This window comes from Crocuta crocuta, unplaced genomic scaffold, assembly GCF_008692635.1.
Source record: "Crocuta crocuta isolate KB4526 unplaced genomic scaffold, BGI_CrCroc_1.0 scaffold174, whole genome shotgun sequence".
Classification (NCBI taxonomy): Eukaryota; Metazoa; Chordata; class Mammalia; order Carnivora; family Hyaenidae; genus Crocuta; species Crocuta crocuta.
In genome coordinates, this window is record NW_027530330.1 from 4,311,437 (window position 1) to 4,332,068 (window position 20,632).

At 35.2% G+C, this 20,632-nt stretch overlaps 1 protein-coding gene and 1 non-coding gene across 4 annotated transcripts in view; one reads left to right on the forward strand and one right to left on the reverse strand.

The window, feature by feature from the left end:
- SAMSN1 (SAM domain, SH3 domain and nuclear localization signals 1) overlaps positions 1-20,632 on the forward strand; it is a 142,725-nt gene that overhangs the window by 75,602 nt on the left and 46,491 nt on the right. Inside the window, exon 1 of one of the 3 annotated variants that reach the window (XM_077765651.1) lies at positions 16,180-16,317. The exons of the other annotated variants lie outside the window; for them this stretch is intronic. Coding sequence (XP_077621777.1) covers positions 16,261-16,317 — 57 coding nt within the window. The 5' untranslated portion in view covers positions 16,180-16,260. Of the gene's footprint in view, positions 1-16,179; positions 16,318-20,632 lie in introns of those variants that run through there. 3 annotated transcript variants of the gene reach the window in all.
- Positions 8,799-8,901, reverse strand: LOC144232820 (U6 spliceosomal RNA). Its single transcript, XR_013335531.1, has one exon. It is a non-coding gene; the product is annotated as a U6 spliceosomal RNA (small nuclear RNA).

Here is a 20,632-nt window from a genome sequence, read left to right on the forward strand (position 1 = left end):
AAAAAAAATGAATAATAGTGGATAAGTGTATCTAACATCACCACCCTATATACATACTTGGTATTCTTTATATACTTTCACTTCCATTCTTAATTGTGCCTATTTCACTTGTCCACATTTTCTCTATTTAAGTATTTCAATCACTACTGATACTGGCACAAATACCAGTTACAGAGAGATAGGACATTGCTTTATCCATATGCATGTCCACAGCCCCTCCCAGATATTCTAAATCTGTTTTATTCCTTGGGAAAAAATGTTTTATAAGATCAGAAACTATCACACTATACTGATTAAGGCTTCCAACCTCTCTAAAAAGTAATTTTGTCAGAATCACTAGGTACAGAACCCCTGTACCCACAGTTTACAAGTTTGGAAGAAGTCAAGTGGCAACAGCGCAGGACTATATCTGCACCACAAGTGAAAAGACTCAAGCTCTAGATCACTGCTGCCATTAGCTATCTCCATTTCCTTCAATCAAGGCTCTTCATCTCTCTGAGCCTTAACTTTCCCAAAGGAATATTATAATTTTACATATCAGTGTTCAAAACATCCAAATACTAAGTTGCATACACAAGTTTTTCATGTTTATTTAAGAAGTGTCTTAAATTTAACAATCTCATGATTTTTAAATTGATCATACTATGTACTTTGTATTTAAAAACAAAGGGAAGTCATATTAAATTGCTCCTTCAATATAATACGATCAGAAACATATGTACTTTACATGTTTGGTTATGCTATAAAATTAATACATACATATTTTTAAGTAAGCTCCACACCCAGTGTGGGGCTTGAACTCAACAACCCCAAGATCAAGAGTTGCATGCTATACCGACTAAGCCAGCCATGTGCCGCAAAATTAGTATTTCTGTAACATCAGTTATGATATTCAGCACATGAAAGTTATTGAGACATGTTTTATATTCATTAAATTATTTACTCATAAATGCAAGTACAACATGTTGTGTCTCAGGAGATTATGATGAAATGGCAGAATGTGAATCAGAACACCTTAACAGTGTCTTCTTGCTCTCTTATTAATTCTATCACTCTAGTAAAGATACATCACTTGTAAAGTGTGTGTGTGCATTTATGTTGCTTGAAATATTGAAAACATACTCAAATCTTCTGTATTTATAATACGATTTATGTAAACCATTTAAGATTAAAAACAGCTTACGGGCATATAGCCTTAGAAGTGTCAGAGGTTTGAATGTCACCTACTCCAATTAAAAAGTCACTTGCTTGTATCAAATTTGCCAATTATCATTGCAATTCATGATATTTCTAGGACAGAAACAACAGGTGTACTCCAGCCTCCCTAGTATTGATCTTTGTGGCAGCATGTTTCTTCACAAGTTTTTACTTGCATAGGAACAGACATTTAAAAATATGGATATAAATCAGTTTCTCCAATTACCATAAAGATCAAAGAAAACCATTCTGGGAACTCACATGGCTTGCTACTGGAAAATTAATTTTATTCATTACATGGTTATGAGATTTTCAACTGAATTATATTTTTTATCAATATCAAAATATCAATATCAAAATCATTTGAAGTGTCTGTATCATCCTATTAGTACTACTATCATTTTTCATTTTGACCTTCCCATCACTAAACAAGGTAGTCTGGCAGGACTGAATATCAAAGTGTGCCCCCTTCCCTATCCAGATTCAACATTATACAGACAGAAGAGCTTCACTGTAACATTTTGAACCAAACTAAGATAAGAAAAGTGATCTTTTCTCCAACCTTTTTGTTTGTTTCACAGATGAAGAGATCCTAAGTATAAGCGGTCAAGAAACTTTGGAAATTTTGTAGATTTTCTCCATTCCGCTCTCTAGTCTAAGCTCCACATTTCAGCCAGAGCCTTTCATCTAACTCAGACATCTGGTCATGTCACTCTCTTGTTTTGGCAACAGTTCTTCAGTAATTCCCACCCCATACAAATGTATCCTCATTATATTCAAACTTATACTCTTTAGTATGGTGCATTAGTTTCCAAGGCTGCCGTAATAAAGCAGCACAAACTGGGTGGCTTAAACAACAGATATGTACTGTCTCACCATTCTGGAGATTAGAAGCCACAAATCAAGGTGTTGACAGGGTCATACTGTCTTCTGAAGCTTTTAGAAAAGGATTGTTCTGGAGTGTCTGGGGGACTCAGTGGGTTAAGCATCCAACTCCTGATATCTGTTCAGGTCATGATCTCACAGTCTATGAGACTGAGCCTCCTGTGGGGCTCTGTGCTGACAGATTCTCTCTCTCTCTCTCTCTCTCTCTCTCTCTCCCTCTCTCTCTCTGTCCCCCCTTCCCCTTTATCTCTCTCTCAAAATAAATAAATATTTTTTAAAAAAAGGAAGGAGAAAATGATTCTTCCTTGACTCTTCTAGCTTCTCTTAGTCCTGGGTGTTCCCTGGCTTATGGCAGAATAACTCCAATTTCTGTCTTCATGTTCACGTGGCCATCCTCTGTGTGTGTGTTTCTATTTAGTCTTTGCTCTGACTATGTGTGTGTCCATATCTCCTTCTTCTTTTAAGGACACTGGCCATATTTGAATAAGAGATCACCCTACTCCAGTTTTCAGCTTAACGAGTTATATCTACAGCAGCCCCCTTTCCAAATAAGGTCACATTTTGAGGTATTGGGGGTGTGGACTACAACATAGTTTTTGGGGGAAAGATACAATTCAACCCATAACACTGCCATCCAAACCATTCATGGTCTGGCCTTAAACCATCTGCCAGCCCCTCATTTGTCTTTCTCTTTGTTTACCATACACATTGGCTATAAGAAATTACTCTTCATACCCACTCTGCAATAAACACTCTCATGCCTATGATCCTATCATATACTCTTCTCATTGCTAGAATGTCTTTTCCCCTTCTCTGCATGGCAAATTCCTATTTGGCTCAGTATTACCTCAAGCATTGCTTTCTTAGTGAATTATTTCCTAATTTCTCCAGACAAATTATCAACATGTTTTCTTTTTTTTTTTTTTTCCTCCACACAGGGCAGCCTGGATTGATACAGAATGTGCTACATTGGATTCTCATTGTCTCTTGGTCTGCCTATCATCCCACTAAATTGTAAATTCTTATAAGGCAGTACCCAGGCCTTCCCATCTTTGGATACCTGGCAGAATGCCAAGCCCACACTAGACATTCAATAAATATTTTTTAAACAAATAAATTGGAGGGGCTCTCCTCCACATCTTAGAATACAAGAATGGTGAGAGAAGACCAAAATGCCGGTGAGGGATTCAAATCCCACTCAGCTTTCTTTCTGTCTACCTAATAGAGGGATTATACGAAGCCTTCCTCACCAGTGCAAGAGTTAGTCACAGGAAAGGCCTTAAAGTATATTAACGTTTTCCAAGATGGTGGCCATAGCTGCAATGACTTAAAGGCCACAGATGTCTACAGTTTCCAGATTGGTACCTTCTTGAAGTGGTACTGTGTAGTGTTTGTTCACCTACTGATTTCCAGAAGAGAAGAGGACCTTTGCTGGCTGATATAAAGAAGTTGGTTTTACACGAACTATGTGACATACTTACTGATTTCACTAAGGACTAGATATAAAGTCCACATTTTTCCTCTAAATATTACCATATAAAGGAAGTTTCTTTTCTCTTTCAAAGGAGGAGTGTTAGTTTTCAAAAGAAGCATCTCCACAGGATGAGTTGATAAGTTGTCAAGCTATATTATTCAGAGAATTCGAGGGCCAAGATTTTAGTGGAGAATGAGACCAATATAATTTCTTTCAATAGCTTGTAAGGAGATATTTCATTTCAATGAATGTTTTGTAGGAAAGCTCATAAGCTCAGTATTAGAAGTATTGGAATCAGGAGTTGAGTTGCTAGAAGAGGAAATTCAAATAATCAGTTTCCCGTATGCATAAAACAGGACAAGTACTTCATAGGAAAGCTGTTAAGGTAAGATAATTTATGCTAAAAGGTGCTCAAGCCTTAGGAAAGAATATTATATAAATCAATAATAGATCATTATCATCATTAGGAGGTATGTTGATATATCTCATGGGTTTCTCCATAAAGAAGAAAGTATTTTATAAAGTGGTCAAGATGTTTTTCTGATCATGTCTAATTAAACAATTATTCTGCCTGCCATAGTCCTCTGAGGGCTATGAATTCTGAGATTTTGATCCTGATATTTGTTAATGCAAGGAGATGGCCCCTAAACTGTGCAAACCTGTAAAGTTTAGTTTGTTCACTCATCTAACAAACATTTCCTAAGTCTCTCTCTGAGCCAGGCTCTATACTAGTGCCAGAAATAGGCCTGGCCTCTGCCTTCAAAATAATGAAAGCAAACACACAAACAAATTCAATGGTGTCCAAGCATAGAGAGAAGACCAACATGGCCAAGTCAGAGAAAAGAGTAGAGTTGTGTGGATAGACAAAGGCCAGAGATGTTCAGGGGAACTCTCGCATGTTCTGGTCATAGTAAAAAGTGTGGAATTTGTTTCAAGTGCATTTGCAAATCCACAGTTAAATGTTCTTCCCACATTCTAAGTGAAAGTAGAACTGAATTCCCCAGTAGAAATTTCCCCTAGCTGTTGGCAGGGGATGAACAGCATACTCAAATATTATAACACGTGACAATGAGAGGACTTCATGCATGGGCTTTGGAAATCAGAGGTTGAACATGTTATCAGGAAATTGGGTCACACTGTGACCACATCCCAGCATGAGGGTGGGGCTTGAATCCCTAGTAATCTCATGCTTTTCTATCTTTGTACTTGAAGGAGAAAGAATGAAAGTAGCCTTTGTTAAGACCTTCTTTGTGTTGGGAATTTTATACATATTTTCTGATTTAAACTACCAACTCTTAAGAGTAAATATTATTTTCCCCTTTTACCAATGAAGAAACTGAAACTTTGAGAGGTCGAAGGTTTGGTTCAAGTTTATATAGCTTGTCTGAGTTCAGACCTACATCAGTCCTCTAAAAGGCACATCCTTAGGGGACACCTGAGGATCCTTCTCTGGACACCTGAGTGGCTCAGTTGGTTAAGTGTCCAACCAGCTCAGGTCATAATCTCACAGTTCATAATCTTGCAGTTTGTGAGTTTGAGCCCCACATCTGGCTCTCTGCTGACAGCTCTGAGCCTGGATGGAGTCTGCTTAGGATTCTGTGTCTCCCTCTCTCTCCCCTTCACCTGCTCTCACTCTGTCTCTCTTTCTCTCAAAAATAAATAAATATTTTTTAAAAATTTAAAGGGCACATATTCTCATCACACTACAGGGCCCCTAAGGATGGGTGGTATGAGGAAAATCAAACCCCAAGGCAGGCTTGCTCAACAGAGGACTAGTCACCAGAATATGTAAGTACTGTAGGGGCCACTTTGGGTGGTTAGAATTCTGTGCTGTTGAAAATAAATAGGGAATCTGATTTTCTCTTCAACTAGATATTAGTTTCCAGTTAATCCATTAGTTTTCTCTGGCTACTGGGCACAGATGTTAACTTGGCTATTTGGCTCACCAAATACTACTGATCGAGAAGAAAACCAGACTTTTCTTTTGTTTCTCAAAAGTATAGCTGAAAAGTTATGGAAAATTTTCTTGATAGAAATAAAAATAGAATTCAGCTATGGGTATTATACTTGTAAAATCCTGTAAATGATCACCTGATTTTTCCTTTCCTAGAAATGACAAATTCAGATGCTTTAAAATTAGAATGCAGGGGGTTTTCTGAAGAGCTGCGCCTCACTGTGGTTTCACACTTTATGTGGAAACCTTACTTTCATGTGTGTTGGGTCACGGAAGGCAATGTGTATCTGTTTACAATGTACTTGATCTCCTAAGAAGCTCTCCCATTACCTTTTGTATTAAGAGGAAAAGAAGGAATTCCATCCAAATGAACACACACACACACCACACACACACACACTCACTCATTCACACACACATATACATATCACATATATACATATACACATAAATACATACATAAATATGCAAATTATGATGTGCATATAAGTATATATATGATTATGAAATTTGATTTTTCTGTGGCAAACATCTTTATATTAAAAATATCCACCGCAATTATGTTCTATTTATTTCTTTCATAATTAAACTGATATGCTATTAAAGTATTTCACGTTATACTGTAGCCAAAGTTGAGGGAATGAAGGTCATGTAAGGAATTTTCATTATTTAAATAGATAGGGTATACAATGACTCTCTCCTATAGCTTTACAATTTTAGTGCAGTTTCAAATGGTAAGGTCTGAAAAACAGTTTGGTCACTCTTGAATTTGCTGTAAATTTTTCTGATGAGTGAAGGGAGAAAAGAAATAGAAATGACTTTGTTCTTCCAGTTTAAGAATAGCTTTTCTGAAGAAAGGAACTCACATATATCTCCTCAGCAATATTTTATTAACTGCATCTTTCTTCAGTAGTAAACACAGGAAATCATGGTCTATTGATTAGCACAGTCTACCTTCCTCTTGTGCTTCTGGGGAAAGAAGTACAAATTAAGCAGGGGATTTAACAGCACACGTGAAGTGTACAGTGTTCAGATAAAAGTTAATTAGAAAACACTTTTGTGCAAAGTTAGTTCAATTTGTTTGGTCAGTTTTCAGCCAGAATTTCCTTTCGGCCTAATAAGGTATGATTCAGGTGATACCGAATTATATTCTTAGATTAAAAATTACTTGGAAGATTTTTAAATGAACTAAGTTTTCTATTGTTTTGTACTACCTATAAAGAATTAAAAGGCAAACTATTTCACAAAACACTATGTCTGCGCTTATGAAAAGAATCTGAAAATGTCTAGAGAGCATAAATATTTAAATGTGAGACCGGACTTGACATGGAAAAACTTCCTGTTTGTGGCCTGACTTCTTCTTACCATGTCTTACCAGTAGCCATGTCCTATATCAGTCTTAAAATTTGTAAGGTAGGAGTGGTAGTGACAGGGATTGGATTTTTTGTAATTAGCTGTATGTATAATTCGGAGCTTGGAAAATAAGATAGAGACTGAAATGTTTTTATTTATTTATTTATTTATTTATTTTTCAGATGGGGGAGGGGAGAAAGAGAGAGGGAGAGAAAGAATCAGAAGCAGATTCCACACCTAGCATGGGGCCTGACTTGGGGCTCGATGAAGGGCTTAACGAGGGGCTCGATCTCAGCACTGTGAGATCATGACCTGACTCGAAATCAAGTCAGATACTTAACCGACTGGGCTACTCAGGCACCCCAAGATGCCAGTGTTTTAAAGGACAGAATCAAAGAAGAGAGTCAGAGGTGATAAAAGTGTGAAAAAACAGATTTGGCACAACTGGACTTTGCCTCCGTGTAGTATGTTATCTCCATACATTGATTAAGAAGATGAAAACCCACATCAACAAATACACTTGGTAAAAAGATGTGAGGAGAGATGCCAGCTAGTGTTTGGGACAACAGGTGAATGGAGGACTGTGGCAAGTCCCAGCCTCAGGACCTGCCTCAAAGGGCGCTGTAGCGCAGTGAGGCCGTGTGCACCAAACACCGCCTCGGAGCTTCAGCACTTTAAAACTGCAGGGAAGCTACTCCCTCTCACCCACAGCCCTCCCAGGGCACGGGATGATTATTATCTGCCACATCTGAATGGTCTCAGAGAACAGAACTCCAGAAACTGCCATTTGGGGGTTCTTCTGCTGAAGAGGCTTCCTTGCTGCCCAGACGCCTCATAAGCCCACCCTTTTACAGAGCTCCAATAAGGATTTTCATACCACGCTCTTAGTGATGTACCAACAGCCAAAGATAGCTAGACACTGAAAGAAAGCCTCAAAGATGAAAGACAGAGATCAAAGCAAACAGAAAAAAGAAATCAGAGACAAATATAGACAATGAAAGGGACAGAAGGAGAAAATGATAATTAATAACCTCAGAGAAAGAACACATTCCATGTATGTATTTAGTTCTTAGTGTCTAGTACATGCCGGATACTTTTTTGCACTAATTTTATAATAATGTCTCACGTGATTGTCATAGTATTCTCTTTGAGGTATGCACTCCTATCATGTCCATTTTATAGAAAGGCCAAGTAACTTTCCAAGGGCATCCTACTAAACGGTAGAGCCAGGATTTGAAATGGGGTAGTCTACTAGGTTCAAAAGTACACTGTCTTACCCAGTACATTTTACTACCTTACCAAGAATTAAGAACAGAATGTTATTTCCCCACTTTCTTTACTCAGTTATAATAATATGTTATTATTAAAATATACCTATGAAATAAAAGGTAAGACCTCGAAAATAACCTGTATCTATCAATGCTGCACTCTCCCCTGAATGAATCATTATACTAAGTGCTGTGTTCCTTACTGTTTCCTTTTTTTTTAACTCTGTGTGTTTTTTCTTTAAAGAACATCATACTATATGTAATTCCTCTTGAAATGTTTCTTTTCACTTAATATTATATTTTTAAGATCGTCTATGTTGTTGAATGACAGTTGATTTCATTAATTTTTACTGCTGCATGAAAAATAAAAAGGACAGAATATTATAAAAAAACAATCAGAAAAAACTTCTGCAAAATAAAACACCACAGCTAACAATATTTATTAGATCATTAGTAAAAAAAGTAATGGAATTTCCTAGAAAGTAAAAAAAAAAAAAAAAACAACAAAACAAAACAAATAAAAAGTAGTAAAAACATAGAAATATGAAAAAATATGCTTTTCTATCCAGGATGTCTAACATTGGAATAATTAGATTATCAGAAAGAGAGAACAAAGAGAGAGAGATTAAGAACTTATTAAAGAAACACAGATTAGAAGGTGTGCGTTTTCATTTTGGAATGCTTCATGAATTTGCGTGTGACCCTTGTGCAGGGGCCATGTTAATCTTTTCTGTATCATTCTAATTTTAGTATACTTGCTGCTGAAGTGAGTATGTGTTTCCATTTTGAAAGAACCACTCAATGGACCGTACAGGAGATGAAAAAATAACCCATATCAAGCCATATAATATGAGATTTTAGGACATGCCAAGCTTAAAAGGGAAATACAGATAGAGACAGAGAGTCCATATACTATAAACCAGGAATCACAATGACATTAGACTTTTCAATAACAACTCTGGAGGTTAGAGGACAATGTAGGGACCTTCTAAATTCTATGGAAGAATAAGGGTAGAATTCTATTTCAGGTCAAAATAGCATCCACATGTGAAGGATCTATGTGGACCTAGAACACTTCCATTTGGGAGGTGTGTTTTAGCAAATAAGAAAATAGACAACTACAGTGATGTGAGACTCAGGCCACAGAGTATCCAAGTCAAGAGTGAATGTTCCATTTCAGCCTTAGCTGTGTATATTTAGAGAATAACCAGAACGCTTGGAACAGAGAAAAAAATAAACCTGAAATGTTTGAACATTTGAAATTACAAGTATGAAAAAAAAATGAAATTGTAAGTATGATGCCTATATTTAAATATTCAAAAGTAATCAGTTGATAAATTTGTTGGGGCATTTATCTGGTATATATTAACAATTCTACATAGAGAACCAATTATTGAAAAAACATGAAAGTAATCATGAACTCTAAAAATGGACAAAAAAATTAAACGTAAAGCACTAAACACAACTTGAGTTAGCCACAGACAATATTTACAAAATAATAATGACTAATGATTTAAATAAACAATTATAGGGGAGTTGAGGAGTGAAAAGAGTACAAAATCTTCAAGGATAAAAATAGGAATCGACAGGTAATTTTAATAATCAAGAAAGTTTGGGCCTATTCTGGAAAAACATGAATCTAAACAACGAGAAAAATGGTTTCAATACTAGAGGGAGTCAGGAAAAGAACTACTAGGAATTCTGGGGGTTGAAACGGAAGCTTTTGCTTTTTTAAATTTTTAGGGTAATCGTTTTAATTTTTACAAAACTTAAAATGATATTTAGATGTGTCCAAGGGAGAAGTATTATAGAAATGTGAAAATAATGACCATAATTTGGATGTGACTTTGAGGCAAGCTAAAACTGGTCAAATTAAGAGTCAAAGATTAAGAGAATAATACATAAATTTTAGAAACATAAATTTGAGAGCTATATGTCCAGATCAAGGGGTAAATAGAATGTGCCCCTGGTAATATCTTCACAGGTAGTATTAGCTTATAGATGAAAAGTATCAAAAGCCATCATGCGGTACTTCAGAACATAGAGAATTCCATAAAGTTGTGGATGAGTCTAATTTGTACTCCTACTCTTATTTTTATAAGTGTGAAATTATTATTAAAGATAGCATTGAGGGGCTCCTAACTTTTAGACTCACAACTCACAAGGTAGCTTGGGTTGGAGAAGGAAAATGAAGTGGTAGCAGGTATCCCTGTGGTGCTGAGTCTTAATTAAAGAGGGTTCTAGAAGGGGCACCTGAGTGGCTCAATCCAGTGGGTGTCCAACATGAGCTCAGGTCATGATCTCACGGTTTGTGAGTTCGAGCCCTGCGTCAAGCTCTTTGCTGACAGCTCAGAGCCTGGACCCTGCTTTGGATTCTGTGTCTCCCTCTTTCTCTGCTCCTCCCTTGTTCACGCTCTGTCTCTCTGCCTCTCTCAAAAATAAACATTTAAAAACCTTTAAAAAAAAAAAAAGAGGGTTCTAGATGGGCTGCACACTTACTGATTTCAAATTATTTTAACGATTGAAAATAATTAGCATTACCTTCTTCCCATCCTTTCCCATTTGGAGCCTAACCCCCAAATAAATCACTCCCATTTTATAGCGGGTCTTTAAATATACCAATGCATAACTATGATAGATAACTATGGTTATGAGCTGAGGCTTTGGATTAAATCCTGATTCCACCACTTCTGGCTAGACAAACTGGACACCATATATAACTTTACCTAGAAGTTGAGGATGATAACGTTAGACCAGCTTATGGAGGTTTTCTGAGGATTACATGGAAAACATGACTGAAATTCTTAGCATTATGGTAGCCATGTAATCACTCAAAATTGATACTCATTATTATTAACTTTGAAACTAAGATTACTTCATAAGTATTATAACTTTGAATCATAAATAGATGAAATTTTATTTTACTATTACTTATGGTGACTCCTTAGAAAGTATATATTTATAATTTATTGAATAATCTGAATAATTTGCACTTATTTTGAACCTAGTTCCCCTAATTGTTTTTGTCTTTTTGGAACTGGTACACCTCACTTTTTGTTTACTAAGCCTTTTCTAATGTTGTTTTCCAACATCATGTTGTTTTCCAACATCTTGCCGTGCATAGATATAATCTGAGAAGTTGTCTCTTTCAAGACAGTTTCTTACTGTATGATTCTTTACATTCCCCATGCATCTTAGATCATTGCTCCTTTTTATTCATCTCCAGTCTCTATTTCTTCTACAAGTAAGATAATGAGATAAGATTCTCAATTGTCATGCGGGAAACTTAAAATATGAAATAATGCTGCAAACCCAGGCTCTCTCCCAAGAGACTTCCAAAGATCTCTAGGGCCTGCCCAGCAGCTCTCCTGTCTCAGAAGGATAATGTTTGCGCAGACCAAGAGTGGATATAAAGGTTACTCATTGAGCTTAAAATCAAAACAAAATAAAGAGAAGTAGTTAGAAAAAAGATATCGTTTACTGAAATCCATCTAAAATTGTTTGAGGCATCCATCTCCACATGATGGATTATCTTGTCAGAGAGTTGATGCTTGAGGTTTACTGACGCTCCCTTTCTTGAAACCAGTGGCTTGAGTGGATACTATCAAATATTTACCTCTGCTACACTTCTTTCTATATGTAGGGCAAAATGAATTAAGATATCCTCCCACCTTCTAAATGGTTTGGCCATCACCCCATCACTGTTAATGAAGGTATAAGAACTCTGTGATAAAACTCAGGCAAGGCATCATATCACAAAGAGAAATTAAGAGATGAAATATTAATTTCTCATATAGATTTTATATGGGTTCTTGGAAGAAAATTAATCCTTGGGATAAATATGCTTAATTTCAGGCCCCACTGAGAAAAACAAACCCCTACAGCTTCTTAATACCTCCTGTTAATAGGATAAGAATTTTCTCTTCTGTCCACTATCTCCTCAAAAATCCTTCTTCATTCCATAAAGCAGGTCACTGGGCAAAGCAGAAAAGCCACTGTAACACTTTGCAATGAGAAAGACATTAGAAGGGATTTCAAGAGTTTAGGGAAGGGGGTGGGTCCCTTCCAAAAAAGGTTAGAAAATAGAGACTCCAGAGACAAAATGGGAAATGTAAAAGATTCATAGAGAATCCTCCATTCTCTTCCACTGCCTCCCCACTTCATCCCCACTGTAGGTCTGAGGGGAATATCCATAGCACCATTTCTCTATAAACCCCCAAGTGTTTTATCCATCATATTGTAAGAATAAGTTAGATATCTGGAGGGTGCAACCCCATTACGTTGTATATGGCTGTATGGCTTTGAAACTATCAACCGAATTACTGAGTAAAGAACTGAGCAAGAACATCAGATTGCTATGTGCATTTGCTTAAAGAAACTCTGTGTAGAGTTAGGATTTGTATGATACGTAGGATCTCCACTTCTAGCAAGCCATAAACAGGCAGGAACAGAGCAGCCCCACTGGGCTTCCTTCTATAAATTTTCGTTTCCCATTCTGTAGAGAGAAACTTGCTCTGAGGAACCAGAAAGAGAAGCAGAACTATCAGGTTTAAGTTGTTTTAATGATTGACTCCTTCTTTTCTTTATCATAAGTGACTAAAGTCTGTACACCTAACTGGAATGCAATCCATTTTTTTCTATAAGGATTCTATTTTACATTAAATATTAATTTCAGAGCTGTACTTCATGATAACAATCTCGGTTCTCTTATTTTTCACGTTCTTGGAAGATGTTTTACTCTTGTCCTCCTCCAACAATACATTTGAGGTATAGTCGGGAGTATTTTAGGTTATAGTTACTGAAGCAGCTTTTGGTCACGGAAGCATTAGATTTACTGTGACTGAGTCCCCATGCTGGAGGTGTACACATTTAGGGGGTATGGGGATTATAGTTCCATTTTAAAAGATTTGAAAACCCTTCTTCAATTGAACAAATATACGTGTCCTTAAAATATAGACTAGGATTAATCTAAACATTATTAATTTCAGTCTTCAACCTGATGACAGGGAGCAAAGAGACAGAGGTCATCAGGCAACCAAGATATCAGAATGAAAGACATCAGACCGCATTTTGTTTTATGTATATTTTTCTGATTTTAATTTGATAATTCATGTCATAGCAATCCACCAATAAATATGTGTTGAACTGCTGAAACAATTCTATTGGTTCACTTTGTTTTCCCATGAGATCTACCTTCCAATAACTGTTACTTGATGGCAATTTCTCTAAAATTTTGACAACCCCTATGACGCAGAAATAGTAACTAATATATATGTCAGAAAGTCCCAGCCCTGTTTCACCCTGCCTGGTTCTAAGACCATTAAGGTATTTGCAAAAACAAAGTACCCAGACTGCTGTTTTGCAATTTCCCTGCTTCAGAACATGTCTTAAGCAACATGTGGTTTAGTGGTTTAATCATGATAGGGAGTTAGATGTTCTCAACTGACTCCATTCTTGTTTCGCCCTTGACTTTTGAATTTGCTGGGTCATTCTGGTCACTCATTAAATATCTTGGTGGCCCCAGAATTCCAAAACATGGTAGATAATTTTTTAAAAATTGCTACCTTACCACCAGAAATATTTTGAGAAACAAGTTGTTTAACAGATTGTTATAGGATTTGAGATGTTTTTAATCTCCAGGAAACTTTTTTTTCTGAGTAGTAGAGAAGGTTAGAAAATTGCTTCTCAGGGTGCCTGGGTGTGTCAGTTGGTTAGGCGTCTGACTCTAGACTTCAGCTTAGGTCATGATCTCCTGGTTCGTGAGTTCAAGACCCATGTCAAGCTCCAAGCTCCGTGCCGACAGTGCGGAGCCTGCTTGAATTCTCTCTCTCCTTCTCTCTCTGCCCCTCCCTAGCTTGCTCTCTCTCTCTCTCTCAATAAATCAATAAACTTTTTAAAAAGAAATAAAAGAAAATTGTGCTTCCCATCCATAATTCTGAAGGAAAAGATTTCATTTTATTTACATTTTTAAATATTTCTGATAGTGTTAATGATGATAAAGTGCCGAGAGATCATAGACTGAGCTTTTGTCAAGTTGCTTGAGTGTAACACTTTTTAAAATTGCATATACTATAGCTCAGGTATGTCACCATGAATGTGAGTGTTCTCTATTCTTTAGTGATTACTGTAGAAATATAATTTGAAATCTCATACATTTTTAAAATCCACAAACATTTCTTGACATAAAACATTATTTAAATGCTAAGTCACATGATAAGTATGCTTTTTATTGGTATTTTCTTTTATTCTCGCTGAAACTCTATTACTGTAGTAAGTGAAAATATTATCATTCTCATATTGTTGATTGAACTCCACAATTGAATTAAATTTCTATTCACAGGTAAAGAAAGCCACAGAGGGTGCAAATGTTTCAGTTAAGAAATTTATTTTTATGACTTTCAATTCCTGAAAAGATGAAATGAAAATATACTTAGGTCACTGCCTTAACCTAAGCCATACTTCTAGGGAATTACCCAACCTCAGAGTCCTCAGTGTTATTTTGAAAATGCCAGTCTGATAATTCCTAAAGATAGACTTTTGCTCTTAAAATCTCATAGAAAAAGCATATTAATCATAATCTTAAGTGTATTTCTTTAATTCTATTATAGAACATAAATAACTTTAAGCTAAGCAAGAGGCATGATATACTGTCAGCATACAACGCTTAATTTAATATTTGTTAAATGGTTAGTAAAATTTGAATACTTAGAACTGGGCCTTAGGGAAGAGGGCCTCAGACATATGAAGAAGACAGAAATAGAGTCAGTTCATTTTTACCCAGAGAAGCTACTCATTAAGAATATGGCACCCCTTGCTTTCCAACCCAGGGGTTTTATAAAGGGAAATCTATGTTTGATTTTAACAAGGGTGTTTTTTTTTTTTAGTTTTTTTTTTTTAAATGTTTTATTTATTTCTAGGAGAGAAAGAGAGACAGCGTGAGCAGGGGAGGGTCAGAGAGAGAGGGAGTGACAGACTCCGAAACAGGCTCCAGGCTCTGAGCTGGCAGTCAGCACAGAGCCCGACATGGGGCTCCAACCCACCAACCGCGAGATCATGACCTAAGCGAAAGTTGGATGCTTAACCGACTAAGCCACCCAGGCGCCCCTTAACAAGGCTGTTTTAACAGAACTGGAATGTTAGACATTCCACAAGCCTCCCTTTGGTAAATCCCTCATTAACAAGGAAGCTTGAACTTCTTGCTTTTACTTTCTGGGTATCTTGGTTTTGACATTATAATAAAAATGTTACACCCTTTAGTTTGATGAGAAAAGTCTTTCTAAGCCATGTTAGCTCTATTCCAGGCATATTAAATTGAGAAACTAGATGCTTCACTTGAAGGTTCCATTGATCCATTGGACATCACTGGAATAGCAGTTATCAGGATATGGCATTGCTGTTTGTAACAGAAAGGCACCTGGTTAATTCAGGGTTCTGTTTAGTTGATTTTCATGTTAATCGGGGCTTTACAACATAGTAATGTGTTTTAAAAGTAACAATATGCAAGATCAATTAATTCTGGTCATGTTCCTATTTATATTTATATTAATTTCATTCATGCTCTACTTTTAAGTATATGCATACATGCCTTAAGTAGGATTAGTAGTTCATAAAGTCTAGTTTATTTCATTTTATAGCAAAGTTTACTTAGAAGTATAAAACTGACTATCCTGAGTTTTCTCTTCATTTTTAAAAATATTAAAATGCCCACATCTCTAATTTTATTTCAGATAAAAATAAATATTTCAGATAAAAAATTGGTTCAGATATTTTCCTCCCTATATCTGCAGAATGTGTTATAGATTATTATATTCATACAAATTTAAAAACTCTTTATTTTTAATCCTTACAGCCTTATAATAAGTATAGGTATGTCAAAGTGTGAGATTTAGGAATCTCCCTCATAGACTATAGCAGATACAAAACACTAAAGAGTTACCAAAGAATTACCGTTAAAAAATAAAACAAACCTTCCATGTAGTTGTGAGGTCATATCCTGACCAAAAGAGGAAGTGGTTGGTCACTGGGCTCAAACTTATCTGTTGTACATCATAGACGGCACATTGCTGACAGCCTTCACTTGTTTCTGTAACAACAGAAAGTGCAGTCACTTGGAGTAGTCTGAATTCAAAATGCTGAAGAGAAAACCATCCAATGCTTCAGAGAAGGAGAAACATCAAAAACCAAAGGTAAGGCAACTTTATACACAGTTAAATAAAACCAAACCATTTAATAGAACACACACACACACATATACACACACACATTGTTCTTAGCTGTCAGTCATAAATCAATTCAATCTTAGGTTCGAATGCCTCATGGCAAGTGTGAAAAACAACTAGTTGTTTGCAAAAATGAGTTGCAAACTTCGAGGTTAGATAATACCTGACAATTATTGTTTTTTGTAATTTTAGTGTATAGTGTGTATTTGATCATTTACATTTGTAACTGAGGTTTGAGCTCCGATCTAACTCCCTGGAAATCAATTGTGGGTTTCTGTTTGAAAGGTTGATATTATGAAATATTCCTGACCATTTTTAATGACTATAAATTTGTCAATGCCTATTTAACTGAATGTATTTTATCCCTTACATGTTCAGCTTCATATTCCTTTTAATTATGAGAAGATTGTAAATAGAGATGATTTGGCTCAGCATTTGATTTTTTCATTTTTTGTATTAAAATAGGACAACTTGTTGAAAAGATTATTTTTCCCACTCTTGCTTGAACTAACATTATACTAGATAGCTGATTGGGTTATATTTTAGGAAGCATAAAAACCCCGTGTATTGATATATTTGTCCAATTGGTTCTATTTGGAATGTTATGCTTTTGTCTTGACAATAATTGCCACTTAAAAAAAAAAGTACAGCAGGAGATAATTCTACAAGATAACTTGTAGAACTCCAAATTAGTTTCATTAATAATGTGAAAGAAACCGTGAAATACTGGTGTCAAAGGTTTTCTCCAATAAGTTTACATTTCTTGAGTTCCTTAGGATAAATAACATTTTTAATCTATTTGTGAATGAACTATAGCTGAGTTCAGATGTCTTTTTAAGGACTGCCTTATTATCTATTATAGGTCTCTATTTGCTTGGCACTTGTTCTGAGAGAAAGGAGTTGAGAATTAATTGTGTACTTCTGAATTGATGTGACATTGGACAGTGGTCAATATTTTATAAGTCTTTGCAAGTTAGTATACAACCCGTTTGAAGGAAACTAATAAATAAATGATTTCTAATCTTTAAAAATAAGTTAGGCATCTTCAGTTAAAAATACAGCTGGATAGTATATCATGATTTCTATCTTTTCCCCTAATATAATAAAAATTCAAAGGCATATTTCCCAAAGAGTAAAACAAATTCTAAAAGCATCACTTACTTTTATATTTAAGATTAATCTTATATAGAATTTACTCAATTAAATGCACTAATATTGAGTTGACAATAGTAGGTTCTTGGGGGATCATAAAAGTTATTATGAAGCAGTACTTTTCCTTTAAGTATTTAAAATCCGAAGCTAAAGTATCTCACAAGGACTGCATTATGTAGTGAGTTACTATCATAATTATGTCACTGAACTATTTTCAAAATAATAACTTAGTCTATCATCATCATTTGCCTTAATTGCAGAAACTATTGAACTATAAGTGGAGTATTTTTCATCTTAGTGACAACTCATTTACAAAAGTATATTTGATAAAATATATCTGGGAATACAGAATATCACAGAAAGTAGTCACATTGGAAACATATTAACTTTTGTTGTGAATGAAGTCCCATTTTCTTTAGATGAGTGGTTTCATTCTATACAAATTTAAAGAGATATCTGTGTATATATGTACAAGTGTGTTTTTCACACATTTCAGGTCAACAAAAGCCTTTCCTTTTAGACTGAGGTAATATTTTCCCAATTATTGTAATTACATCTTAGAAACAACTCCTCTTTAATTCACATTTATTTGTTTTAGTGGATAATTTTTGTGTATTTACAGAAAACCAGCAGAATTCCTAAGAGATCATAGAAATTGGTGTCATGATGATCTCTACAAATAGATGGCTAATAGATGAAGAGTGCAAATTCCTTCATCCACCAGAGGGACCAGAGGATCTGTGTCTAGAAAAATAGTATAGAACACCAAGAAATCAGTCTGAAATATAGGGAATAACAGTCTATGCTAATTAACTACATACCAAACAATAGGTCACATCTCCTGCACTATACTCTTTCAGTATGCCTGAGAGAGATTCGCTTGCTTTGTATTGTGAATGCTAAAGTAGACAAAGAGCAAGAACATTGAAAATAAGGGAACTTTTGTTGCAGCACCTAGTTCATGTTAGCTCTTGTGAGTTATAGTTCAGGTATCCTACTACCCAATTCAAATGGTAAATGCATATTATACCTATGATTCCCTCAAATAAAAATTAGGAAACTGTTTACTTGAAAAAGAAATCAATAGAGAACTTTGTTATTAGTATTTTTAAATAGGTGCTACAATTGTTAGAAAGTTCAAAACATTCATGGATATTAAAATGTAGCTATATATTTTATAAATCTATATATGTAATAATTTATTATTTTCTTAAATTCATAAGACTTACCAATAGACATCTCCATGAATCAAAAAAAAATGAAAACACACATTAAAATTCAGTCTTACCATCTTTAATTTTATTATGAATGTGCCATCTTTTTCACCCTTTATTTCTGTATCTCCATTTTTGGTATGAGATCTTTCCTTCAGATAACTCATAAGTACGATCAATAGTATTCATAGTTGTTATAAGAGATTCATAGTGGAGGTTAAGAGAGTAAGACCAGAGATACTTTGAAAAGGAAACTGGAAAAGCCTTGTAAAGTTATTACAAAAGATACTCACTATGTATGGTGGAATGTTAATAAATTCCAATAAGTTTGATTTGTATTTCAGAACTCTCTATGGTGGATACAGGCAAATTACAAATTAAACAGAAATTTGATGAACAGTGGTTAAATGTTCTATACTTAATCATTGAAAAATAACCTTGCTTAACATACATGCAAGGTACTGTACTTTCCTTTCTGAAATTTGTTTTTGCCTTCTCATCACTAGTACCCAGTACTGATAGTGAATTTTAAAAATGTGAGCATACTTAGGATTTGGAGTAGATAAGATACAATTTCATTACACTCTGTAAATGCTTAATTGTAAAACATCACTTTCTGTTAATTGTTTTCCCAGCTGACATGTTTTATTTTAGTTTTCCATATTTATTGTGAGTATATTTTATACTGGTTGCTGTGGTTCTCAGCTTTTTGTACACTAATTTATTTAATATTTCTAACAAGTCTGTGAGAGAATCACTCTGATTTAGCTGCATAGATCAGAAGGCAATGAGAAGGTTAATTAACTTGAGCAGGGACACATACGCAGATAAAAAAAAACAAAACTGTGTGATATGGAATACATATGTCAATTTCCAGTACTCCCGTTCTTAATTATTATCTGCCATCATGAGCATCGGGACTGTAGATATTTCTTCTATTTCTGTCTTAATTACCAGCTAAGTTTTATGGAAACCAGGGAGAATATATGTTTAAGAGCCTCTGTAAGTTGGAAAGGAATTTAGAGATCCTCCATTTCTGTCTCTGATTAGGTACAGGAGTTCCACCAACAAAAATCCCTCCAGATGTCCACTCAACTGTCAATACTTAACAATTGTAAAACAACAAGAACTTTTTAAATATTCAAATGGTCAAAAATAATGACCTAATACTGAGATAAATATAACCATGTATCTCCCTCCTGCACCTAGCATAGCACCTTTAATGTAGTAGGCCCTAATAAATATTTGTAAAGTGAATGAAGTCTCTTGAGTCTATGTATCCTGGTTCAAGTATAAATACTCTTTAGTGCAGCGTACTTTCATTATTCTTGGTACCAAGTCTGTTAGTGTGTACATAAGAAAGTTTATGTGTGTGTGTATGTAAATGCAACTGTAATTCATTTTCAAGTTTTATTTTAAGGACTCCAATATAGCAAATGCTGTGCGAGACTCTCTAGAGAGGCCACTGTTACATAACCATAGATCTTTGTTCCAGGTCAGGGAATATGGTAGAAACTTCAAAAACAGGAAAGGAATAGATAAATGAAACTTTACAACTGTAATTAGAACAACTTGGCCTTTATTCATCTGGGATTAATGATCTGTTAATAAACTTTAACTGAGGACTTTTTTAAATAAAGAAGATTCAAATACCACTGTTATTTTAAAGTAAAACACTGGAATAATGGCAGTTCTGGAAATAGCCTTTTTTTTTTTTTTACCATATTTTTAAATCTAAAGTACATACTAAATGAGACACCATTAGTGTCACAGATGCTAATTTTCACTAGCAATGACTGAAGTGGCATTCTTTTCCATTTGCATTTGATCCTAGCAATGATGAGAGGTGATGAGTTGATTATGAGCTGTTTTCACTGCACTGCCCGCTGTGCAAATTTATGCTCCTAGACAAGGAT